This window comes from Oncorhynchus kisutch, linkage group LG7 (assembly GCF_002021735.2).
Source record: "Oncorhynchus kisutch isolate 150728-3 linkage group LG7, Okis_V2, whole genome shotgun sequence".
Lineage (NCBI taxonomy): Eukaryota > Metazoa > Chordata > Actinopteri > Salmoniformes > Salmonidae > Oncorhynchus > Oncorhynchus kisutch.
In genome coordinates, this window is record NC_034180.2 from 29696464 (window position 1) to 29719631 (window position 23168).

Consider the following 23168-nt stretch of genomic DNA (forward strand, 5'->3'; position numbering starts at 1 on the left):
GTTTGGGGACAGACATCACTCAAGACTCTTGTTGGTGAATCATCTGCGTGACGTCAAGTACTGTTATTTTCCTGAGAAGTGATAGCGATTCCAGGATCGAGTGGTCCAATCACTGAAGGTAACCTCTCTGTTCTCTGCTCTAGCTGGAGGACGCCCAGTCAAAACGTCAAGAGAGACTGGTGGAGCAGCACAAAGGCATCCAGCAGCAGATTCTGGATGAAAAACCAAAGGTGACAGCCCAACTAACACACGATCTCTAACCTTTAACCCCGTAGCCCTTATTTATTTATTTAACCTTTATTTAACCAGGTAGGCCAGTTGAGAACAAGTTCTCATTTACAACTGCGACCTGGCCAAGATAAAAAAAAAAAACTTGAGCCGCCACAAAACCTTGACCTATAGGGGAGGGTCTGGGTGGGTGTCTGTCCGCGGTGGCGGCTCTGGCGCGGGACGCGGACCCCACCTCACCATTGTCTTAGTCCGCCTTATTGTCCGCCTCCGTGGCTTTCTCACCATGGCCACCCTTCTCAATGACCCCACTGGACAGAGGGGCAGAGGGGCAGCTGCTCGGGACAGAGGGACAGCTCTGGGCAGAGGGGCTCCGGCAGCGGCGCCAGACAGGCGGGAGGCTCCGGCAGCGCCGCCGGACAGGCGGGAGGCTCCGGCAGCGGCGCCGGATAGGCGGGAGGCTCCGGCAGCGGCGACGGACAGGCGGGAGACTCCGGCAGTGGCGCCGGACAGGCGGGAGGCTCCGGCAGCGGCGCCGGACAGGCGGGAGGCTCCGGCAGCGGCGCCGGACAGGCGGGAGGCTCTTGCAGCGGCGCCGGACAGGCGCAGGTTGAACCGGGCTGTGGGTAAGCACGGGAGATCTAGTGCTTACTACACGCACCTCTCCCTTAGGCTCCACTCCCACATTTGCCCGGCACGAGCGGAACGCAGGCAGAGGACAGCACTGCACCCTCCCAGCGCCCCGGAGACACAGCACGCAGAGCCGGCGCAGGATAACCTGGACCAAAACTGCGTACCGGCGACCAGACCCGCTGAGCAGGCACCCTACGCCCTGGCTCAATGCCCACACTCGCATGGCACTTTCGGGGGGCTGCCCTATAGCGCACCGGGCTATGGGCACGCACTGACGACACCGTGCGCTTAACCGCATAACACGGTGCCTGACCAGTAATGCGCTGCTTATAATAAGCACGAGGAGTGAGCTCAGGTCTGCTACCTGGCTTAGTACCACACCTCGTCTGCCCCCCCTGAAAAAAATTGTACCTGTCGCACTGCCGTGCTGCCTCCTCATATCGCCGCCGCTCAGCTTTCGCTGCCTCCAGCTCTGCTTTCGGGCGGCGATATTCCCCAGCCTGTGCCCAGGGTCCCTCTCCGTTCAGTATCTCCTCCCATGTCCAGGAGTCCTGTGATGCTGGCCGCTGTTGTTGCTGCTGCTGCTGCTGTCGTCGCTGCTGTTTACCACGCCGCTTGGTCCGAGTTGGGTGGGTGATTCTGTCATGGATTTCTTCATCTGAACGAGAGGCGGACCAAAGCGCAGCGTGGTTGTTTTGATTCATGTTTTAATAAATCCCTTCACATGAACAAACTAACAAAAACAAGAAATGTGAAAACTCAAAACAGCCCTATCTGGTGCAAAACACAGAGACAGGAACAATCACCCACAAACACACAGTGAAACCCAGGCTACCTAAGTATGATTCTCAGTCAGAGACAACTAGTGACACCTGCCTCTGATTGAGAACCATACTAGGCCGAAACATAGAAAATACCCAAATTATAGAAAAACAAACATAGACTGCCCACCCAACTCACGCCCTGACCATACTAAATAAATACAAAACAAAGGAAATAAAGGTCAGAACGTGACAGGGATGAGGTAGGTAGTTGGCTGGTTGGATGGGCTATTTACAGATGGGCTGTGTACAGCTGCAGTGCTTGGTAAGCTGCTCTGACAGCTGATGCTTAGAGTTAGTGAGGGAGATAGAAGTCTCCAACTTCAGTGATTTTTGCAATTTGTTCCAGTCATTGGCAGCAGAGAACTGAAAGGAAAGGCGGCCAAAAGAGGTGTTGGCTTTGGGGGTGACCAGTGAGATATACCTGCTGGAACGTGTGCTACGGGTGGGTGTTGATATGGTGACCAGTGAGCTGAGATAAGGCGGAGCTTTACCTAGCAAAGATTTATAGATGACCTGGAGCCAGTGGGTTTGGCGACGAATATGTAGCGAGGACCAGCCAACGAGAGCATAGAGGTCACAGTGGTGGGTAGTATATGGGGCTTTGGTGACAAAACGGATGACACTGTGATAGACTGCATCCAATTTGCTGATTAGAGTGTTGGAGGCTATTTTGTAAATTACATCGCCAAAGTCAAGGATCGGTAGGATGGTCAGTTTTACAAGGGTATGTTCAGCAGCATGAGTGAAGGAGGCTTTGTTGTGAAATAGGAAGCTGAGTCTAGATTTAACTTTGGATTGGAGATGCTTAATGTGAGTCTGGAAGGAGAGTTTACAGTCTAGCCAGATACCTAGGTATTTATAGTTGTCCACATATTCTAAGTCGGAACCGTCCAGAGTAGTGATGCTAGTCGGGTGGGCAGGTGCGGGCAGCGATCGGTTGAAGAGCATACATTTCATTTTACTAGCATTTAAGAGCAGTTGGAGGCCACGGAAGGAGTGTTGTATGGCGTTGAAGCTCGTGTCCAAAGAAGGGCCAGATGTATACAGAATGGTGTCGTCTGCATAGAGGTGGATCAAAGAATCACCCGCAGCAAGAGCGACATCATTGATATATACAGAGAAAAGAGCCGGCCCAAGAATTGAACCCTATGGCACCCCCATAGGGACTGCCAGAGGTCCGGACAACAGGCCCTCCGATTTGACACACTGAACTCTATCTGAGAAGTAGTTAGTGAACCAGGCGAGGAAGTCATTAGAGAAACCAAGGCTGTTGAGTCTGCCGATAAGAATGCGGTGATTGACAGAGTCGAAAGCCTTGGCCAGGTCAATGAAGACGGCTGCACAGTACTGTCTTTTATAGATGGTGGTTATGATATCGTTTAGGACCTTGAGCGTGGCTGAGGTGCACCCGTGACCAGCTCGGAAACCAGATTGCATAGCGGAGAAGTTACGGTGGGATTCTAAATGGTCGTGATCTGTTTGTTCACTTGGCTTTCGAAGACTTTAGAAAGGCAGGGCAGGATGGATATAAGTCTGTAGCAGAGTGTCTCCCCCTTTGAAGAAGGGGATGACCACGGCCGCTTTCCAAACTTTAGGAATCTCAGATGATACGAGTAATAGGGGTTGCAACAATTGCGGCGGATAATTTTAGGAAGAGAGGGTCCAGATTGTCGAGCCCAGCTGATTTGTAGGGATCCAGATTTTGCAGCTCTTTCAGAACATCAGCTGTCTGGATTTGGGTGAAGGAGAAGCGGGGAGGCTTGGGCCAGTTGCTGCAGGGGGTGCAGAGCTGTTGGCCGGAGTTGGGGTAGCCAGATGGAAAGCGTGGCCAGACGTAGAGAAATGCTTATTGAAATTCTCAATTATTGTGGATTTATCAGTGGTGACAACGTTTTCTAGTCTCAGTGCAGTGGGCAGCTGGGTAGGAGATGCTCGTATTCTCCATGGACTTTATTGTGTCCCAAAACTTTTTGGAATTAATGCTGCAGGATGCACATTTCTGTTTGAAAAAGCTAGACTTTGCTTTCCTAACTGACTGTGTGTATTGGTTCCTGACTTCCCTGAACAGTTGCATATTGCAGGGACTATTTAAAGCTAGTGCAGTCCGCCACAGGGTGTTTTTGTGCTGGTCAAGGGCAGTCAAGTCTGGCGTGAACCAAGGGCTGTATCTGTAGTTAGTTCTACATTTTTTGAAAGGGGCATGCTTATTTAAGATGGTGAGGAAAGCACTTTTAAAGAACAACCAGGCATCCTCTACTGACGGGATGAGGTCAATATCCTTCCAGGATACCCGGGCCAGGTTGATTAGAAAGGCCTGCTCATTGAAGTGTTTTAAGGAGTGTTTGACAGTGATGAGGGGTGGTCGTTTGACCGCGGACCCATAACGGATGCAGGTAATGAGGCTGTGATCGCTGAGATCCTGGTTGAAAACAGCAGAGGTGTATTTAGAGGGAAAGTTGGTCAGGATGATATCTAAGAGGGTGCCCATGTTTACGGATTTGGGGTTGTACCTTGTAGGTTTCTTGATAATTTGTGTGAGATTGAGGGCATCTAGCTTAGATTGTAGGACGGCCGGGGTGCTAAGCATATCCCAATTTAGGTCACCTAGCAGGACGAACTCTGACGATAGAGGGGGGGAAATCAATTCACATATGGTGTCCAGGGCACAGCTAGGAGCTGAGGGGGTTCTATAACAGGCGACAACAGTGAGGGACTTATTTCAGGAGATATGGATCTTTAAAAGTAGAAGCTCGAACTGTTTGGGTATAGACCTGGATAGTATGACAGAACTCTGCAGGCTATCTCTACAGTAGATTGCAATTCCGCCACCTTTAGCAGTTCTGTCTTGATGGAAAATATTGTAATTGGGGATGGAAATTTCAGAGTTTTTAGTGGCCTTCCTAAGCCAGGATTCAGACATGGCTAGCACATCAGGGTTGGCGGAGTGTGCTAAAGCAGTGAATAAAGCAAATTTAGGGAGGAGGCTTCTGATGTTAACATGCATGAACCCAAGGCTTTTACGTTTGCAGAAGTCAACAAATGAGAGCGCCTGGGGACACACAGGGCCTGAGTTAACCTCTACAGGAACAGAGGAGGAGTAGGATGAGGGTATGGCTAAAGGCTATAAGAACTGGTCGTCTAGTGCGTTGGGAACAGAGAATAAAAGGAGCAGATTTCTGGGCGTGGTAGGATAGATTCAGGGCATAGTGTATAGACAAGGGTAAGGTAGGGCATGAGTACAGTGGGGGTAAACCTAGGCATTGAGTGTCGATGAGAGAGGTTACATCTCTGGAGGCACCAGTTAAGCTGGGTGCAGTCTCCGCATGTGTGGGGGGTGGGACAAAGGAGCTATCTAAGGCATGTTGAGCAGGACTAGGGGCTCCACAGTAAAATAAAACAATGAGAGCTGCCTTAAACAACAGTATACAAGGCATATTGACATTAGAGAAAGGCATAAGCAATCACAGGTGTTGAGTGGGAGAGCTAAGACAACAACGGGTGAGACAACAACGGGTAAACAGCTAGGACAACAACAACGGGTATATAGCGATGAATGGGCAGAGAGGGTCAGTTAGCTACACACAGGGCCTGAGTTTGAGGCTGGGGCAGACAGATAAACAAAATGAAGTACCGTGTTAATGGACAGTCCAGCAGGCATTGGCTGTATAGCCGAGTGATCATAGGGTCCAATGAGCAGCACGAGATGAAACAGGGAACTGTTCGGTAGTTGATTACCACGTTGAGCGAGTGGGAGACAAGGTGTTCAGGGAGCTAGCAGGCCGGGGCTAGCAGATGGATCATCACCAAACATCCACGACGCAGAGGCCGGTTGAGAGCACATCGGCCGAGTTATGTCAGCAGACAAGCAGACCAGTAGTGATGGATCGGCGGGGCTCCGTGTCGACAACGAGTCCAGACCAATTGGCAAGAGAAGTGTTGTAGTTGGTGTACTTTGTTTACTAGCCGGGTGATGGGCTTAGCTCAGGGCTAAATGGTGCATGCTTCTGGACAAGGGCGTTAGCCACAATAGCTCCTCAGTAGCCACTAGCTAGCTGCGAAGATCCATTGTAATGGTCCAGAGCTTGCGGCAGGAATCCGGTGATGTAGTGGAAAAAAGCAGTAACGATATGCTCAGGGCTGGTTTCGTGCTGTGCAGACTGGCAGGTATTATCCGGGCTATCCAGACTAAAGCTGCAGGAGTCCGAGCTAAAGGTAAAGACCGCTAGCAGAGGCTAACAATGACTAAATAGCTAGTAGCTAATTAGCTGACTAACTAATGATGGAGGTTCCAGTTATAATGTCTATAAAAAAAATAGCTGAACCGTACCACATTGGGTGAGGCGGGTTGCAGGAATGTATATTTATTTCGAAAATTGAAAAAAGAGATTGAAATGTATACAAAAACCCCCGCAAAAGACAATATTTACATGGGACGAAAATAAACACGTCTTACTGCTGCGCCACCTTGGATTACCATAAACCTCAAACACCTAACTCTAACCCCTGACCTCTGACCCCAGCTGCAGGGTGCGGTGGAGGCGGAGTACCAGGAGAAGTTCCGCCTGTTGCCGGGAGAGATCCAGGACTTCTTGCAGAACAGAAAAGGAGGGGTAAAAGGTCATGTCGTGCCCCGCCCCTCCACCCCTCATGACACGCTCTCTGAGGAGGAACTAGATGAGGACCGAAGGGAGTGAGAGAGAATGGGAAAAAGTCCATCCTTTTCATACTCCTACTCTGTAACCAGGAAAACAATGAGTGGTTGCATGGTCGAGGAGAGTGTCAATTCGTTAGCAGGCGCACGGAGAAGTATGCTCACCTCCTCAATTACCTACTTTGGCAGAGGATGCACAAGAGTATCCTCCTGACGGCTAGCGCAGAAGTGTTTAAAAATGTGCCACACCCCCTTTGAATCAGCTGTTGTTTTCTCAAAGGAGAAAAACATTAACATATTTTATCTATAAAATGTGTTGCACAACAAGCTACATTTTGTTTTTATCACATTTATTTTGGGATTCCACCCCTGTAAATATAATTTGCCTGATAATGCGAAAGTGGAGAAGGAGAGTCTCATTTCATACAAGTGGATTTGTTTCCACATTTCCTCTCCTCGCCTCTGCTCCTCGATTACCTTTGATCTTTTTCAAAAGCAGGCAAGCAGTGGATGGAGGAGAGGACATGAGGAGTCAAGCAAAACCAATTGAGGTTCTGCCAGAGAGAGAGAGAGCTTTTCTTCTTAATGAATGCTGGTTTAGTGATGCACTCTACAGGTAGTCGGGACAATGTGTATTGTCATGTTATCTGCGGTATATTAATCATAACTTTTTGATAGTTGAGATTTGATATACAATATACTAACACTGCTACATTGTGCTCTCCTGCCTTAGAGGACTCATAAGTAGGCCTAGTGGCCGAGCAGAGTGTGTTGCATGAGGCCAAGCAAAGCACGTTATTATTCTACTGACCACATCTTGACCTCAGACATGGTCCTGTTGTTCTGACTGCATGTGATTCTTATCTGGTCATGGGGTTGTGGTAGTCAGTGGACAAGGGAGAGGCTTTTTGCTGAATTTCTATTTGCACTGAAATGTAGACTATTTGCTTCTCTTTGCAAAACTCCTGGCTGTCTGTGCTTTTCTCTTGAAAGACGTTGCTGCTGAAAAGGTTTGTTTAATTGTTTTCTACTTGATATTAATGCTTTTAGAGAGTTTTATATACAGAAATTTTGCTAATGACATTAAAAATAATAAGCTGTTGATTGTTGTGGTTCCTTACAGTTTCAGGGATGCATGACTTTATGCAGTATTTTTATTGAATGTTTTCAAATGTACTATTATATGGTTATTAACAAGGATGTACTGGTTCAATCATAATTAATGACTTAGTTTAATTTTAGTTTATGTTAAATTATATTTAATACAATTATATCCCAAACCATTTCCACCCCTAACTCATGTCTTACTCCTGATGTAGTGTAAAATAACCAAATAAAATGTCAGATCCAACAAATATTGAAGAAGCGGTTTCACAGGGGACCAACAATGTGTTGCAACAGGCTAAGTATGTTTTTGTTTGGTTATTTATTTGTATTTGTTTTACTTTTATGACATTATCTTGAATACTGTTAATGTTAGGGGACTGTGTGCCTGGGTTAAGGCGAGGGCATTTGTCCTGTGTATGTGCTTTGCCCAGAATTTGTGAAACCCCATATTTTAAATATTGCACTTTAAGCATCATAAAATATGTTTGACTATTTTTCTGGGGTTGGATGTATGTTTTGATAAAACAACTATAGGCCTAGTATACCGTAGTAATTACAAAAAATGAAGTTGTATTAAGTCTGGATGAATAAAATGACATGAATCCCTATGAACACCTACATTTCTCAACATGTTATGGAATTACAAACTGGGTTTAAGTCTCTTTTTGAATACAGGTTTCAGGTAATTATATTAATATTTCTGATGTATATAATTGTATTGGGTGTATTTGTATATAGTTGCATTTGTTTGATTGTGGTACTATATTCAATAATGATAAGATAAGTAAAATATGTTGGGTGTTACTAGTAAGTATGTTACTAGTAAGAATTATTTGTTGATATGTTTAACTTTAAAAGTTCTCACTTGTATAGAGCCTTAGCTCTCAGTAATGATTTGCCCCTTGTTTTTGTGATTACTTGAACCACATTTATGACTAAAATATTTATTCTGAAATGAGATGTGTGTATTTTCTTTTGTTAAAAGCATACATTCACACAATCTAACTTGTACCCACAAATGCACATTTTTTATATTGAAAACACTGACATAAGTTTATTTTAACAGCCATACAAAACCATATAAAATCGACAGCTCTTCCGGCTGGATAGACGCTTGACAAATCCGTCAATATTGGCAATAACAGTGTTGTGCCACCGTATGGTGCCACCACTGAGTTTTTGGACAGGCACATCCACTAACTGCAAACTCAGAGTAATTTGAAAAAAACAACGATTTTTTTATGATTCCTTGGTAAACCACAGCCTTGGACATTTTGAACAATAAAATACATTAAAATAAAATAAAAATCTCAATGTCATTACATTCTGTATAACTCGTCATAGTTGTATTGCATTTAATGTTGACCATTTTTCACAGTGGGATTTTTTTCTTCTGTGAATTTACAATTTCCTCCCATATGTACTGAGGTCCGCAGTGATTACAGTCTGTGCAGTTTTTAAGAAACGCACGTGAGCTTTGATTTACATGTTGCGTTGTTGTTGTTTTTGTGCCTTTTGAGAGTATACCTTTTGTTCTGGTGCTCTAATTCAAGTGACAGCATGTCGATCAAGATGCATGGAGCCCGCCCCCTTCATCCTTCCCCCCATTCCGCCACCCTCCCTGCTCCCTGGCCGTAGCAAGCAGCAGTGAAGACGAGGTAGTTTTGAAGCCGTGGCATTTATGATCTCATCTCAGCCTGATCTCCGCATCCTACAGAGGATCTTATGACCAACACAGGGATAAAGTAAAATAAACGACGGTACGTTGAATGTATTTATTTGTCAGGATTGATACGAAATATTTATTCCTGAAACTCTTATCAAATGTTAGTCTGGTGAGGCGGGGGGGCTAGCTATGTTAGCTACACATTTAGCTAGGTAGTTAAACCATTTTGTAAAGCAGAAATATACACTCCAGTTTGAGAAGGGTACGAAATTATGTAGTTGGAAAAAATGAAGTTTTGTAATTTGAAAACGGTGTCATAATGTATCCCCATTTTATCTCGATGAGTAGGAATTGGCTAGCTAGCTAGTTATTTCAAAATGGCCTCATCTCCATTGTCGCCCCAGCTTCCCTTTTGCTCGAACTAGACAAAGCATGCGGTGCAACTACCAGAGAAGGCCACTAGCGATTGCAATGGGTGCAATGTAAATATCTGATTTAATTTTGTACATCTATTTTTTTATTAACCTATTATGAATTGCAGGATGCACCCTCGCACTGTTGGGTAGTCAGATAATTTCTCCATTCAAATAACCATAAGCGGCCGTGGAAATATCGACGTCAGTACTGTGGGGGAGGGGAGCCAATTCCTAGGTGGAGCCATAGACGAGGAGGAGGATCTCTGGTGGAGCTGTTGCTCTTTGAAGTTTAGTGGTGTAAACTGAGACATAACACAGGGTACTTGCAACGAGCACAGGGTGAGGTTCCCTCCTTACATGTGGCACTGACAGACTAATTGATTGGAGTAATCAGCAACGGACAACCTTGAAGTGTTGTATGTTGTCTTGACCTATGTTTTGTTTTTATAGCCACATTAACCTATTTGATCCTTTTTTCCATGGATATCGGCCTAACAGATTTGTATTGAACAGTCCTTTTTAGGTTTGCAGTGTTTTATAAGGAGCAATAAGGCCCCATCCTCGCACCAGTAACTCATTCTTGTCACATCATAATGATTGCACCTCTTTTTCCTTGTTTTCAGATATCCAATCAGCTAGACTTCCTTAGTAGAAACCCGTTGTTTGTGGGGATTGGTGAATTAACATGAACACAGTGTTGTTACTTGTGTAGTATTTTGCTTCTTAGTTAGAATTCATCCTTTGTTTTTGACAGGCTTCACTAAGGTAAAAAAACAACAAAAAACAGAGAGAGTACATTCATATGTCTGCCTCACATTTTTTTTATTTTTAATAGGGTACCTGGCAACTCCCCTCATGAATTGGACTAGAACATTTGCAGCTATGTAAATACCATTTGGGTTCTAGCAACTTGGAACACACAAACGTTTGCATGTTTTCTTGTACTTCAGAGGTTTGTGTCAAAAACCTACTGTTCATACATTTTATCTGTGGTCTGATGCAGGTCCCTTTGCAGTGTTCAGTTGTTGCAGTTAAAATAATCTTACTTTTCAGTAAGTGCACCAGTCCAATTGTGTGACAGAGTATTTCATCATAGTTTATTTATGGATAAAGTCTGCATTCAAGTTAGGTTCATTAACACAGTCAAAGCACTCTCCTGGTTACTTCCAATGGTAAAAATATACAGTAAATGCAAGTGTCACCTTGTGATAGCATTTGTTGCTCCAGTGGTAAGATGTCCACTAGGGTAGGACCGAAGCTAAATGTTCTCCCCTGGCCAGACTGATTGATTGTGCCCCTGTGATGTCCACAGTGTACCCCTACAGCTCTAGAATAGATACAATACATTGCTAATTAGGAACGCTGCATAAGTTGCTATTATCAACTGTGTGCTTTTTTGCTATCAGCAAGTATAGTGTTAAAATAAACTATACTGAACAAAAAATATAAACGCAACATGTAAAGTGTTTGTCCCAGTTTTCATGAGCTGAAATAAAAGATCCCAGACATGTTCCTTATGCACAAAAAGCTTATTTATCTCCAATTTTGTGCATGCATTTCTTTACATCCCTGTTATTTCTCCTGACAGGTGTGGAGTATCAATAAGCTGATTAAACAGCATGGTCATTACACAGGTGCACCTTGTGCTGGGGACAATAAAAGGCCACTCTAAAATGTGCAGTTTTGTCACACAACACAATGCCACAGATGTCTCAGATTTTTGAGGGAGCGTGCAATTGGCATTCTGAATGCAGTCATGTCCACCAGAGCTGTTGCCAGAGAATGTAATGTTAATTTCTCTACCATAAGCCGCCTCAATGTTGTTGTAGAGAATTTGGCAGTATGCCCAACCGCAGACCATGTGTAACCACGCCAGCCCAGGACCTCCACATCCGGCTGCGGGATCGTCTGAGACCAGCCACTCGGACAGCTGATAAAACAGGATAGTTTCTGTAATAAAGCCCTTTTTGGGGGGAAACTCATTCTGATTGGCTGCCAGGATGCACCCCTGTCCAGTCATGTGAAATCCATAGATTGGGGACAAATTCATTTTTTTCTATTGACTGATTTCATTATATGAACTGTAACTCAGAATCTTTTTTGCATGTTGCGTTTATATTTTTTGATCAGTATATTGACTACAAATGTTTGTTGTTTTGAAACTGTCTCTTGTCTGTTTTAGTTTTCTTTATTGCATACTTACCTCCTGTTTTTATATCCTTTGTTGCTTCGTGGATGGTTGATCCATGTAGCAGAGTAGTAACGCCAATCAATGCCCTACCCAGAGCTCTCTGAGGGGACGCATACCCTTACAGGAGTTCCTTTGTTTTAGTCTTATGGGAAATGTAGTCACACCAGGCTCATGTCCTGTGTTCTCTCCCTACTCTGCTCTCCCCGGCTTGTTTGTCCCTTGGAGCCAGCAGCCGACCCTGTTGTTTTGAGGCAAGTCTTCTGATATCTTCTCATTCAGGCAGAGATACAGCATCGGGAAGGTTAATGTTAACTTTTCCTCCTTTCCCTGTAATGACATTCTAGCAGTTCTAGTTTTTGGAGCATGGTGTGTGCATATCTCAAACACAATATCACATTAAACCTGTGTGGTTTCATTTGACTTTTCTTACCCAGTATGTGTCCTGTTCTCTTTTGTACTACCGGAGTGAAGTTGTTAACTCACTTTTGCCCATAATTAGGAGATGTCTGACGACAGGTGGCAGTGGGGTGGGATGGTGTGTGTACATGAGCTGATTGTGTTTTTTTGAGAAAAATCTGACCTGTCCTGACTTTGACCGCAGTGATGGCAGGTGGTTGGTAACATGCTGTATTTTCGGTGGTTCAGTGGGTCTGTTAAAAGTGTGGTTGTTCCGCCCAGCAGGAGCCTTGCTTCAGACTGGCCTAAAATGGGCAGAAAGGGTGCAGAACAAAAGCTGCTTGTTGCTTGTACAAAAGTACTGAAGCGCTGCAGCCGGGACCAAGCTGCTATGCTAATGCCTGTGCCTCTCAACAGGAAAGGTATAGCAAACTTTCAGAAAAACAAGCCATTTATACTGTAGGCCACTACATGAATATTTAGCTAACCTAGAGATTCTTCATCACAGAATTCTCTTACCAATTGAAATTTAGCTTATCACCTTAATAGTTTGTCCTTATGCCACACACTTCAAACATAACACCACACATAAGTTCATTCATTTTTAGAATGTACTTTTGCTAAGTAAAATTTTGCAAAACAACAGTCTTTCATGATACCATGTGTGTTTGTGTCAGAATGGTAACGTTTTTGTGACAGATTTTTCATCAATAACACTCTCCGTCTCCCCTCACCCCAGAGAGCCAAAATGTTCCCGAAGGGCACGAAGCGCAAGTTTTCTGACTCCGGGGATGAACCTGCGGCAGGCGGTGAGGATGTAAACCAGCCGAGTTCGGTGGCCGTAAGGATGCTGTCATCTTACAGCCTGCAGCGACAGTCCTTGCTGGACATGTCCCTAATCAAGCTGCAGCTGTGCCACATGCTGGTGGAGCCCAACCTGTGCCGTTCAGTGCTGATTGCCAACACGGTGAGGCAGATTCAGGAGGAGATGACCCAGGACGGCACCTGGCAGATCATGACCCAGGCCCTGAGTGCTGCCAACGCTGCTGCCCAGTGCTCTGCAGACCGCCTGGTGGCCACCGAGGTGCTTTGTCGGCAGACCGAGGCAACCCAGGGGGAGCAGGTACTCAAGCCCTTCCCAGCGGTGGGGTCAGAGGGTTGCCCTGCAGAGGAGGAGGTGGTAGTGGAGGGCGAGGGGGGGGTGACCATGTCCACGGTTTCCCCCCAAGCCCCAACCTCCTACCTGCCAGGCACCTTTGGCATGGACCCCTGTTGGGAAGAGGAAAATGGTGAAGATGAGGAGGAAGATGAGGACAGTGAGGAGTGTGGGTCTGGTTCGGAGGAGGGAGACAGTGACAGGCTTGTGGAGGACTCCAGGACAGCAGAGCAGGTCTTTGGCACGTTTGAGATCAAAAACCCTGCGCCCAGCCCTGACCCTGCCCTGGAGGAACTGTTTTCAGATGTGGATGCGTCCTACTACGACCTTGACACGGTGCTGACAGGCATGCAGAGTGCGCCTAAGATGGGGCCCTACGACCTCCTGGAGAGCCTGTCCTCCCATGGGCCCTCACCCCTCAGCTCTAGCACCAGCTGCCGATCAGACCTCAATGAACTGGACCACATCATGGAGATCATAGTGGGCTCCTGAGAAACAACACATTCCCATTCTTACAGACTTGGAGACTCTTTACAGACAATGCACATGGTGCGTACATGGATATCGTGTTATTATTATACATTCAGACGTTGAGGGTTTATGAAATCAATAACTTATTCAGTGTTACCACATGCAGGTGTGCATCTGTTAGTGGGCAGAGATTACAGCATATACCATTATGATTTTTCTTATTTACATACTTTTCTATGTTTCCTTTTATCATACAATCTATTTTTCCAGTTTTGTTTTAATTTATTGTTATGTATGGACTGAAGAACAATGTCATTACACTACACAAGAATAGAGACCGGAACATCCAAACCTTTGAAGCAATGTATATTTTCCTAAAGACTAAAACAAATATTAGTGAAATAGATGTATATTGTACGTATATATGTATATTGAAATATATTTTTTGCAACATACAGTTTGGGAAATGTACCAGTATGACTACATCTAACCCCCCCCCCCCCCCCCCCTCCTATTTTTAATCTGACAGAGATTTTGAAATGTTAATGTAGCCTGATTCGACCAGTCTTCCTATGGTTTGGAATCAAGTCTCAAGACAGGGACCGTCCTGCTTTTTCAGGCACATTTTTTTTCTTCCCCCGCTTGATTTGAATCCATCTCTTACAACCTAGACTAGATTTGTTCAAGTATTAACAGAAACTCTTGCTTGATATCAGCATTAAGAAGCCATATTTTCTGATATTTGTGTTATTACAAATTGAGAATAATGGGTTGACCCATTAAGTTATTACTTTTTAATTTATTTAATTTATTAAATAGACACAAACATGCAAAGTTGCTTTTAACTGAATCGTGTAGACCCATGTGATATATTTTATATATCACAAGGGTCTACCCAACCCCCCCCCCCCCCACTTTTTTTTTTTCTTCTCAAAAATAACTATGGGCCTGGGTTTACTATTCACTATGCAGTTCATTTGTGAAATGATATTTTGTACAGAATTCATCCATAGGAATGTCAATAGTTTTTTTATTTTTCCATTTTTTGGGGATGTACAAGCAACTGCCATTCTAAAGATTTTTCAAAATGTCTTATCATGATTAAGAGATTACTCAGGCAAACCGTATCAGTTAAATCCGACAGTATTACTCCGGTCATTACTACCACAACACTCCTCTGAATGATGTCACTCTGCTTCAAACAGGAGCTAGAATTTCAACAATTGTAAAGTATATGCATTTTTATATTAATAAAAAATGTAGCATCTTTGTAAATATTTTTTATAATAAAAGGTGCAAAGTTAATTGTCACTTATTTTATTTTTTAACTAGATAAAATGTATCTGTTAGTTTAAGGATCAACCCTTTTTTTCTTCAATTTTTGCCTAAAATGACATACCCATATCTAACTGCCTGTAGCTCAGGACCTGAAGTAAGGATATGCATTTTCTTGATACCATTTGAAAGGAAACACTTTGAAGTTTGTGGAAATATGAAATGAATGTAGGAGAATATAACATGCGTTTTTATTTTTTTGTACCATCTTTGAAATGGACGAGAAAGGTCATAATGTATTATTGCAGCACATGCGCAATATAGAATTTGGCCACTAGAAGGCAGTAGTGTATGAGCAAAGTTTTAGACTGATCCAATGAACATGTTCAAAATGTTGTATCAAGACAGCCCAAATGTGCCTAATTGGTTTATTGATACATTTTCAAGTTCATAATTGTGCGCTCTCAAACAATAGCATGGTATTCTTTCACTGTAATAGCTACTGTAAATTGGACGGTGTAGTTATGTCTAAAATTCTTGTTAATCTATCTGATATGGGCAGAAAGCTATGTCCTGGGATTTTTTTGTTTGTTACTTACAACCTCAGGCTAACGTGATTAGCCTATGTTAGCTCAACCGTCCCGTGGGGGGACACCAATCCCATAGAGGTTATTAAAGGTAAACTAAGTTCAAGGTATTGTGTTTGATGTGAAGTTGGTGAAAGACACTAAGATGTCCAATGTGTATACCAATCAGTGGACAAACAACAAAATGTATACAATAGAGAAAATGCACACCATAATATTTTCACATGCAAATACCACTTGATTTCTATGGCAGACAGTGCTTTCAGACCCCTTGACTTTTTCTACATTTTGTTACCTTACAGCCTTATTCTAAAATGGATTAAATCTACACACAATACCCCATAATGACAAAGCAAAAACAGGTTTTTAGAAATGTTTGTAAAAACTGTGGAAATATCACATTGACATAAATATTCAGAACCTTTACTCTGTACTTTGTTAAAGCACATTTGGCAGCGATTACAGCCTGGAGTCTTGTTGGGTATGACGCTACAAGCTTGGCACACCTGTATTTGGGGAGCTTCTCCCATTCTTCTCTGCAGACCCTCTAAAGCACTGTCAGGTTGGATGGGGAGTGTTGCTGTACAGCTATTTTCAGGTCTCCAGAGATGTTCGATCGGGTTCAAGTCTGGGCTCTGGCTGGGCCACTTGAGGACATTCAGAGACTTGTCCCGAAGCCACTCCTGCGTTGTCTTGTTTGTGTGCTTATGGTTGTTGCCCTGTTGGAAGGGGAACCTTCGCCCCAGTCAGGTCCAGAGTGCTCTGGAGCAGATCATAATCAAGGATCTCTCTTTACTCTGCTCCGTTCATCTTTCCCTCTATTCATCTACCCTAAATCCCAATCCCTGCTGCTTAAAAACATCCCCACAGCATGATGCTGCCACCACCATGCTTCACCTTAGGGATGGTGCCAGGTTTCCTCCAGACATGACACTTGGCCTTTAGGCCAAAGAGTTCTAAATTGGTTTCATCAGACCAGAGAATCTTGTTTCTCATGGTCTGAGTCCTTTAGTTGCCTATTAACAAACTCAAAGCGGGCTGTCGTGCCTTTAACTGAGGAGTGGCTTTCGTCTGGCCACTACCATAAAGGCCTGATTGGTGGATTGCAGCGGAGATGGTTGTCCTTCTGGAAGGATCTCCCATCTCCACAGAGGAACTCTGGAGCCCTGTCAGTGACCATCGGGTTCTTGTTGCCCTCCCTGACCAAGGCCTTTCTCCCCCGATGTCTTGGTAGTTACAAACTTCTTCCATTTAAGAATGATGGAGGCCACTGTGTTCTTGGGGACCTTCATTGCTGCAGACATTATTTGGTACCCTTCCCCAGATTTGTGCCTCGACACTATCCTGTCTCGGAGCTCTACAGACAATTCCTTCGACCTGGCTTTGTTTTTGCTCTGACATGCACTGTCAACTGTGGGACCTTATATAGACAGGTGTGTGCCTTTCCAATCATGTCCAATGAATTGAATTTACCACAGGTGGACTTTAATCAAGCTGTAGAAACATCTCAAGGATGATCAATGGAAACAGATGCACCTGAGCTCAATTTTGAGTCTCATAGCAAAGGTTCTGAATACTTATGTAAATGTGGTATTTCTGTTTTTTGAAATGTCTAAACCTGTTTTTGCTGTGTCATGGTGTTTTTATTTTATTCAATCAATTTTAGAATAAGGCTGTAACATAATAAATTGTGGAAAAAGGGAAGGGGTCTGAATACTTTGTGAATGCACCGTATCTGTAGTGCTCAAGAAATTATTTTCCATGAGAACAACATTACACTTCTTTACAAATTATGTGAAACTACATAATTTCTACAGTAAATTAATGACGATAAAAATATCAACACTGGGTCCTCCTTAGATTTTAGTTATTGATGGCATATTCTTACAAAAAGTCATTGAAATGACTAAATCATATTGAAATATACAAAAACACATTGAAGTATGTTCCTATTAATTCCTCTCCTTCAAGGTTATCATGTACATTTCACCTTCACAATTACAATAGGCCTTTGTCCTTACATGGCTGTTCATGGTCCCTTCGACCACAATAGTTATTTGCTCATAAGCAACATTTATGTTACATTGTATGAGTGCCTTCAGAAAGTATTTCCACCCCTTGACTTTTACACATTTTGTTATGTTCAAGTGGGAGAAAAATGTATTTAATTGTCCTTTTTTTTTGTCAACGATCCACACACAATACTCTGTAATTGGGGTGGCAGGTAGCCTACTGGTTAATGTGTTGGACAAGTAACCGAAAGTTTGCAAGATCGAATCCCCGAGCTGACAAGGTAAAAATCTCTCATTCTGCCCCTGAACAAGGCAGTTAACCCACTGTTCCTAGGCCATCATTGAAAATAAGAATTTGTTCTTAACTAACATGCCTAGTTAAATCAAGTTTTTTTTAAATGTCAAAATGTAAGAAAATTGATGATTTATTTAAATTTTTTATGAAAAATAGAACACTAATATATCTTGATTCGTTAAGTATTCAATCCCCGAGTCAATACATGTTAGAATTAACTTTGGCAGCTGTGAGTGTTTTTGGATAAGTCTCTTAAGAGCTTTGCATACCTGGATTGTACAATATTTGCCCATTATTCTTCAAGCTCTGTCAAGTTGGTTGATAATTGCTAGACAGACATTTTCAAGTTTTGCCATAGATATTCAAGACGATTTAAGTCACAACTGTAACCAGACCACTCAGGAACATTCAATGTCATCTTGGTAAGCAACTCCAGTGTATATTTGGCCTTGTGTTTTACCTTGTTGTCCTGCTGAAAGGTGAATTTGTCCGCCTGCGTCTGTTGGAAAGCAGACTGAACCAGTTTTTCCTCTTGGATTTTGTCTGTGCTTAGCTCTATTATGTTTAAAAAAAACAACTTTAATAACTCCCTAGTCCTTGCTGATTATAAGCATACCCATAACATGATGCAGCCACCATCATGCGTGAAAATATGAAGTGGTACTACTCAGTGATTTGTTATGTTGGATGTTCCCCAAACGTAACGCTTTGTATTCAGGACAAAATGTTAATTTCTTTGCCACATTTTTTGTAGTATTACTATAGTGCCTTATTGCAAACAGGATGCATGTTTTTGAATATTTTTTATTCTGTACAAGCTTCTTTCTTTTCATTCTGTCATTTAGGTTAGTATTGCGGAGGAACTACAATGTTGATCCAGTTTTCTCCTATCACAGCCAGGTAACTATTTTAAAATCACCATTGGTCTCATAGTGAAATCCCTAAGCGATTTCCTTCCTCTCCAGCAATTGAGTTAGGAAGGACATCTGTTTCTGTGGTGTGACTGGGTGTATTGATACACCATCCAAAATGTAATTGATAACTTCACCATGCTCAAACGGATATTCAGTGTCATTTTTTAAAACTTATCCACCAATAGGTGCCCTTCTTTGCGAGGCATTGTAAAATGTCCCTGGTCTTTGTGGTTGAATCTGTGCTTGAATTTCACTTCTCGACTGAGGGACCTTACAGAATGTGTGGGACAGTAACACGGTAGTCATTCAAAAATCATGTTCACCACTATTATTGCACACAATAGTGAGTGCATGCAATTTATGTGACTTGTTAAGCAAATTTCTACTCCTGTAATTATTTAGGATCGCCGTAACAAAGGTGTTGAATACTAAAAACTAAAATTTCACGTTGACATTATGGGGTATTCTGTTTAAGCCAGTGAAACAAAATCTAATTGTAATACATTTTTAATTCAGGTTGTAACACAACAAAATGTGGAACAAGTCAAGGGGTGTGAATACTTTCAGTAACCGTGTTTGGATGGTTGTTACAACCTGTCACACCCTGATCTATTTCACCTGTCCTTGTGATTGTCGCCAACCCCCTCCAGGTGTTGCCCATCTTCCCCATTATCCCCTGTGTATTTATACCTGTGATCTCTGTTGCCAGTTTGTCAGGTCAACCAGCATTTTTGTTCTCAGCTCCTGCTTTTTCCAGTCTCTCTTTTTCTCACCCTCCTGGTTTTTAACTGACCACTCTGCCTGCCCCTGACCTTGGGCCTGCCTGCTAACCTGTACCTTTGCCCCACCTCTGGATTGTTGACCTCTGCCTGCTCTGAGCCTGCCTGCCGTCAGGTACCTTTGCCCCACCTCTGGTTAACTGACCTCTTCCTGCCTTGACTTGTCTTATTGCCTGCCCTTGTTGGAATATTAAACCATTGTCAATTCGACGTTTCTGCATCTGGGTCTTAACTTGCTTCCTGATCCAACCACCGTTATAACAGTAGCACAAGTCTGGTTTGCACTCAGAGAACCACTACATAGTAGACTAGATACAGTGTATTTCAACGTATGTAAAAAGTTCCAACCTTAGAGAATGTGTTGCACATTTCCCAGCCCTGTGAGTGGTTAAGACCGCCCACTGACGATTATAATATTGAGGGAGTTCGATTAAGTGCACCGTGCTATCAAATGCAGTAGCTCCATAATACAGGTCCAGTAGCCTAGGGGAGAGTGGGGTAAGTTGAGCCATTGTTTTTACATTCAGCATCACTCTGTCAAGGGAAGTATAGTATTCTTTCTAACAAAGATATCTACATATATTTCAGGATGTTGTGTATTCTTGGAAATAATCAGAATTCATTTAAACGTTTCAGTTTTGAAAACATAGGTTGTCCAACAAAAAGTGGTCTCTTGGCACAACTTACGGGGTAAGTTGAGCTGCGCAACAGGTTAAGCAGCCTACAAATTTCTGTACTGAATTAAATAATACCACTGCCCCACTACCATATCTTTACTTCCCAAACACAATTCAACACAATCAAAATCGCATTTTTGTATTTTAATAATTGTAAGCATCTTCTAACAGAGGTTTAACACCTAACAAACACTTTGTAATTTTTTACTTTTAACATAGGCACTGTTGTTACCTCATATCTGAGCAATAATGCTTTGCATTACGCCTGGAAAGAAAACACTTCAATTTGCTCAACTTGCCATTGGCTCAACTTACCCAATGGCCATTGGCTAAACATATCCGAAGACACAGCTACAAGGATGCACTTTCATGCTAGGTTTAGGACCTCATATTGAAGCCCAACTTATGTATAGACCAATCTTAAAATGATCTCTTTCCTTTCGATACAAGCATCATGAAACCTCTAACAAAATAAATTCATTTGACTTGGTGAAATTAGTTTTTGCGGCCTAACTTGCTTACCAGGGTAGTGTCAACACTGAATAAATTGTCTTTGTAAATGATGAAAAAAAAAATCTAGATGCATCATTCAATCTAAACTCAAGCTCATATTTAGTAGTTCTTACACATGAACAAATCCATAAATACAGTGGTTAAGTAGATAACTGTAAACAGCGAGTGCTAATATCAACTCACTGAACAATAAAGAGCCTTCTATCACAAACTATATTTAAAACTGTATGAAGACAGGACTCAAATTATGTATAGATGTACATTTCATACTTAAATGTTGATCAATGAAAGTGATAGATATCCTTCCTGTCTAGATTCATGTTGGGTTGTGGCGTGAAGTGGATGCAGAGCTGTAATGAGGCAGATGGGCTTACGGTCTATGGGCCAGAGAAGGCTGAGGTCCAGGTTCAGGGTGGGTCTTCTTACCTGCCTCACCTGCAGCAGTGCCAGCTAGTGCTCAGCCTGTGCCTGGACAAGCCACAGTGCAGTTAAACAGGAGTGGAACTCAGCCTGCACCACTCAGTGCTGCTGGTGAATACCTTGAGGCAGATTCAACAGGACATGCAGAGGGAAGGCCAGGTAGTCTGTAGGTAGTCCCAGTCACCCAGTCACTCTCCCCTGATGCACCTGCCCACATACCTGGCCTCTCTGCCTTTTAATGATGTCCACCATGATTCCCTGCTCTGTGACAGTATTTGGGAGGAGGACGGACCACTCACCTACCCAGGGTGTGCTGAAGGAAACGGCCTGGGTGTCTCCTCGCCGCACCATATTGCCTACATCTCCCTCTCAGGACAGCTCTTCTGGACACCCCAGATCCAAAGCCCCTTGGCACCCCTTTGCTCTTCTAAGAGCCAAACACCAAACTCCCTGTGCTGCCCCACGGACCTTTCCCAGGATGGCATCTTTGAGGACAAGGACACCTGCATGTATTACTCCTCTGATCTCCCCTCTGCCTGGGCCGGCTACCTGTCCTGATGGGCCAGTGGAATGGCCTCCTGGGGGAACGAGGGACTAAAGATGTGCTCCAGTTATCTCGGTCAGCACATTACAGCCGTGTCTGACCGACCTCAATGATCTGGACCACATTATGGAGATCCTGGTCAGCTCGTGATTCATGGGGGTCACATCAGGGGTCATGACCTGCTTGTTAAGGATCTGAACATCATCAGGATAACCTGGCTTCGTCCGGTTAAGAATTGTAAATGACAATATATATTTTTTACAATGTGGATAGTATTTTTGTCATACTACAATGGTTTTATTCAGGTGACGGAGACTTGTGTATCTACTGTGAACAGAATATTCCCTTTGTGAGGCAGTTAGTAGAATGCAAGAAAAATATGCACTACTTGTAGAGCTTGTCTTGTTATATAATACCTCTTCTTGAAATTGTACATTATCTTTGCATTTAATCTAATTATTCCAATTCTACTTCTCTTGATCAGCACTGTACTTGTAAAGTCTGTCACACCCTGATCTGTCACCTGTCTTTGTACTTGTCTCCACCCTCCTCCAGGTGTCGCCCATATTCCCCATTATCCCCTGTGCATTTATATCTGTGTTCTCTGTTTCCCTGTTGCCAGTTCGTCTTGTCTTGTCAAGCCTACCAGTGTGTATTTCGTACTCCTGTTTTCTTGAGCCCGTTTTCTAGTTATGCTGGTTTTGATCATTCTGCCTGCCCTCCGCCTGCCCTGGATTACTGACCTCTGTCTGCCCTGACCCTGTCTGCCACTCTGTATCTTACGGACTCTGCCTTGGACTACCGACCTCTGCCTGCCCTGACCCTGTCTGCCACTCTGTATCTTACGGACTCTGCCTTGGACTACCGACCTCTGCCTGCCCAAGACCTGTCGTTTGCCTGCCCCGTTTTATAATGTCTTATTTGAACTGTCTGCATCTGGGTCTTATCCTGAGACGTGATAATATTGAGTTATTCTGTATAATCAAAGGAAGTTCCTTGTTCTCATATCAACCACTTTTCCCTTTAAAAAATAATGCCTTAAAGACTTAAAATAGTTCTGTAGAAATGTAGAATTTGAGTTACAATAAGGAAAGTTGGCAAATATATCTATCCAGCTGAGCAGTGAGAGGCTTCCTCCAGTGGCGGACTGGGCCAAAAATTAGGCCCTGGCATTTGAGACTCAACAGCCCACATCACCGCTGACACCATATATGCAGTGCCTTTTTTGCCTCCATGTTGTGCAGTTTTCCTCTGCTCTCACTCTGTCTGTCTGTGCTTCTTCTTGTTCTCCTCTATCACTCTGTCTGCCTGTCACTCCTAAAGTATTAATAGCTATTATGCTGAACAAAAATATAAATGCAACATGCAACAATTTCAATGATTTTACTGAGTTACAGTTCATATAAGGAACAT

The 23168-nt window shown here is 43.4% G+C and overlaps 2 protein-coding genes across 3 annotated transcripts in view; both read left to right on the forward strand.

The window, feature by feature from the left end:
* The window catches only part of LOC109893726 (1-phosphatidylinositol 4,5-bisphosphate phosphodiesterase beta-1), a 28282-nt gene extending 19881 nt beyond the window's left edge, over window positions 1-8401 (forward strand). The window contains exons 31-32 of the mRNA XM_031828853.1: window positions 144-230; window positions 6206-8401. Coding sequence (XP_031684713.1) covers window positions 144-230; window positions 6206-6379 — 261 coding nt within the window. The 3' untranslated portion in view covers window positions 6380-8401. The remainder of the gene's footprint in view (window positions 1-143; window positions 231-6205) is intronic.
* Window positions 8402-9024: 623 nt separating this feature from the next.
* LOC109894421 (cell division cycle-associated protein 4-like) lies at window positions 9025-15707 on the forward strand. 2 transcript variants are annotated; one of them, XM_020487889.2, is made up of 3 exons: window positions 9028-9203; window positions 12398-12534; window positions 12852-15707. In XM_020487889.2, the coding sequence occupies exon 3, from the start codon at window positions 12861-12863 to the stop codon at window positions 13758-13760; it is 900 nt and encodes a 299-aa protein (XP_020343478.1). In that variant the 5' UTR covers window positions 9028-9203; window positions 12398-12534; window positions 12852-12860; the 3' UTR covers window positions 13761-15707. The 2 variants fall into 2 exon arrangements, with proteins under 2 accessions (XP_020343477.1, XP_020343478.1); XM_020487888.2 differs by lacking the exon at window positions 12398-12534 and having other exon boundaries at window positions 9025-9203.
* Window positions 15708-23168: the final 7461 nt, after the last annotated feature.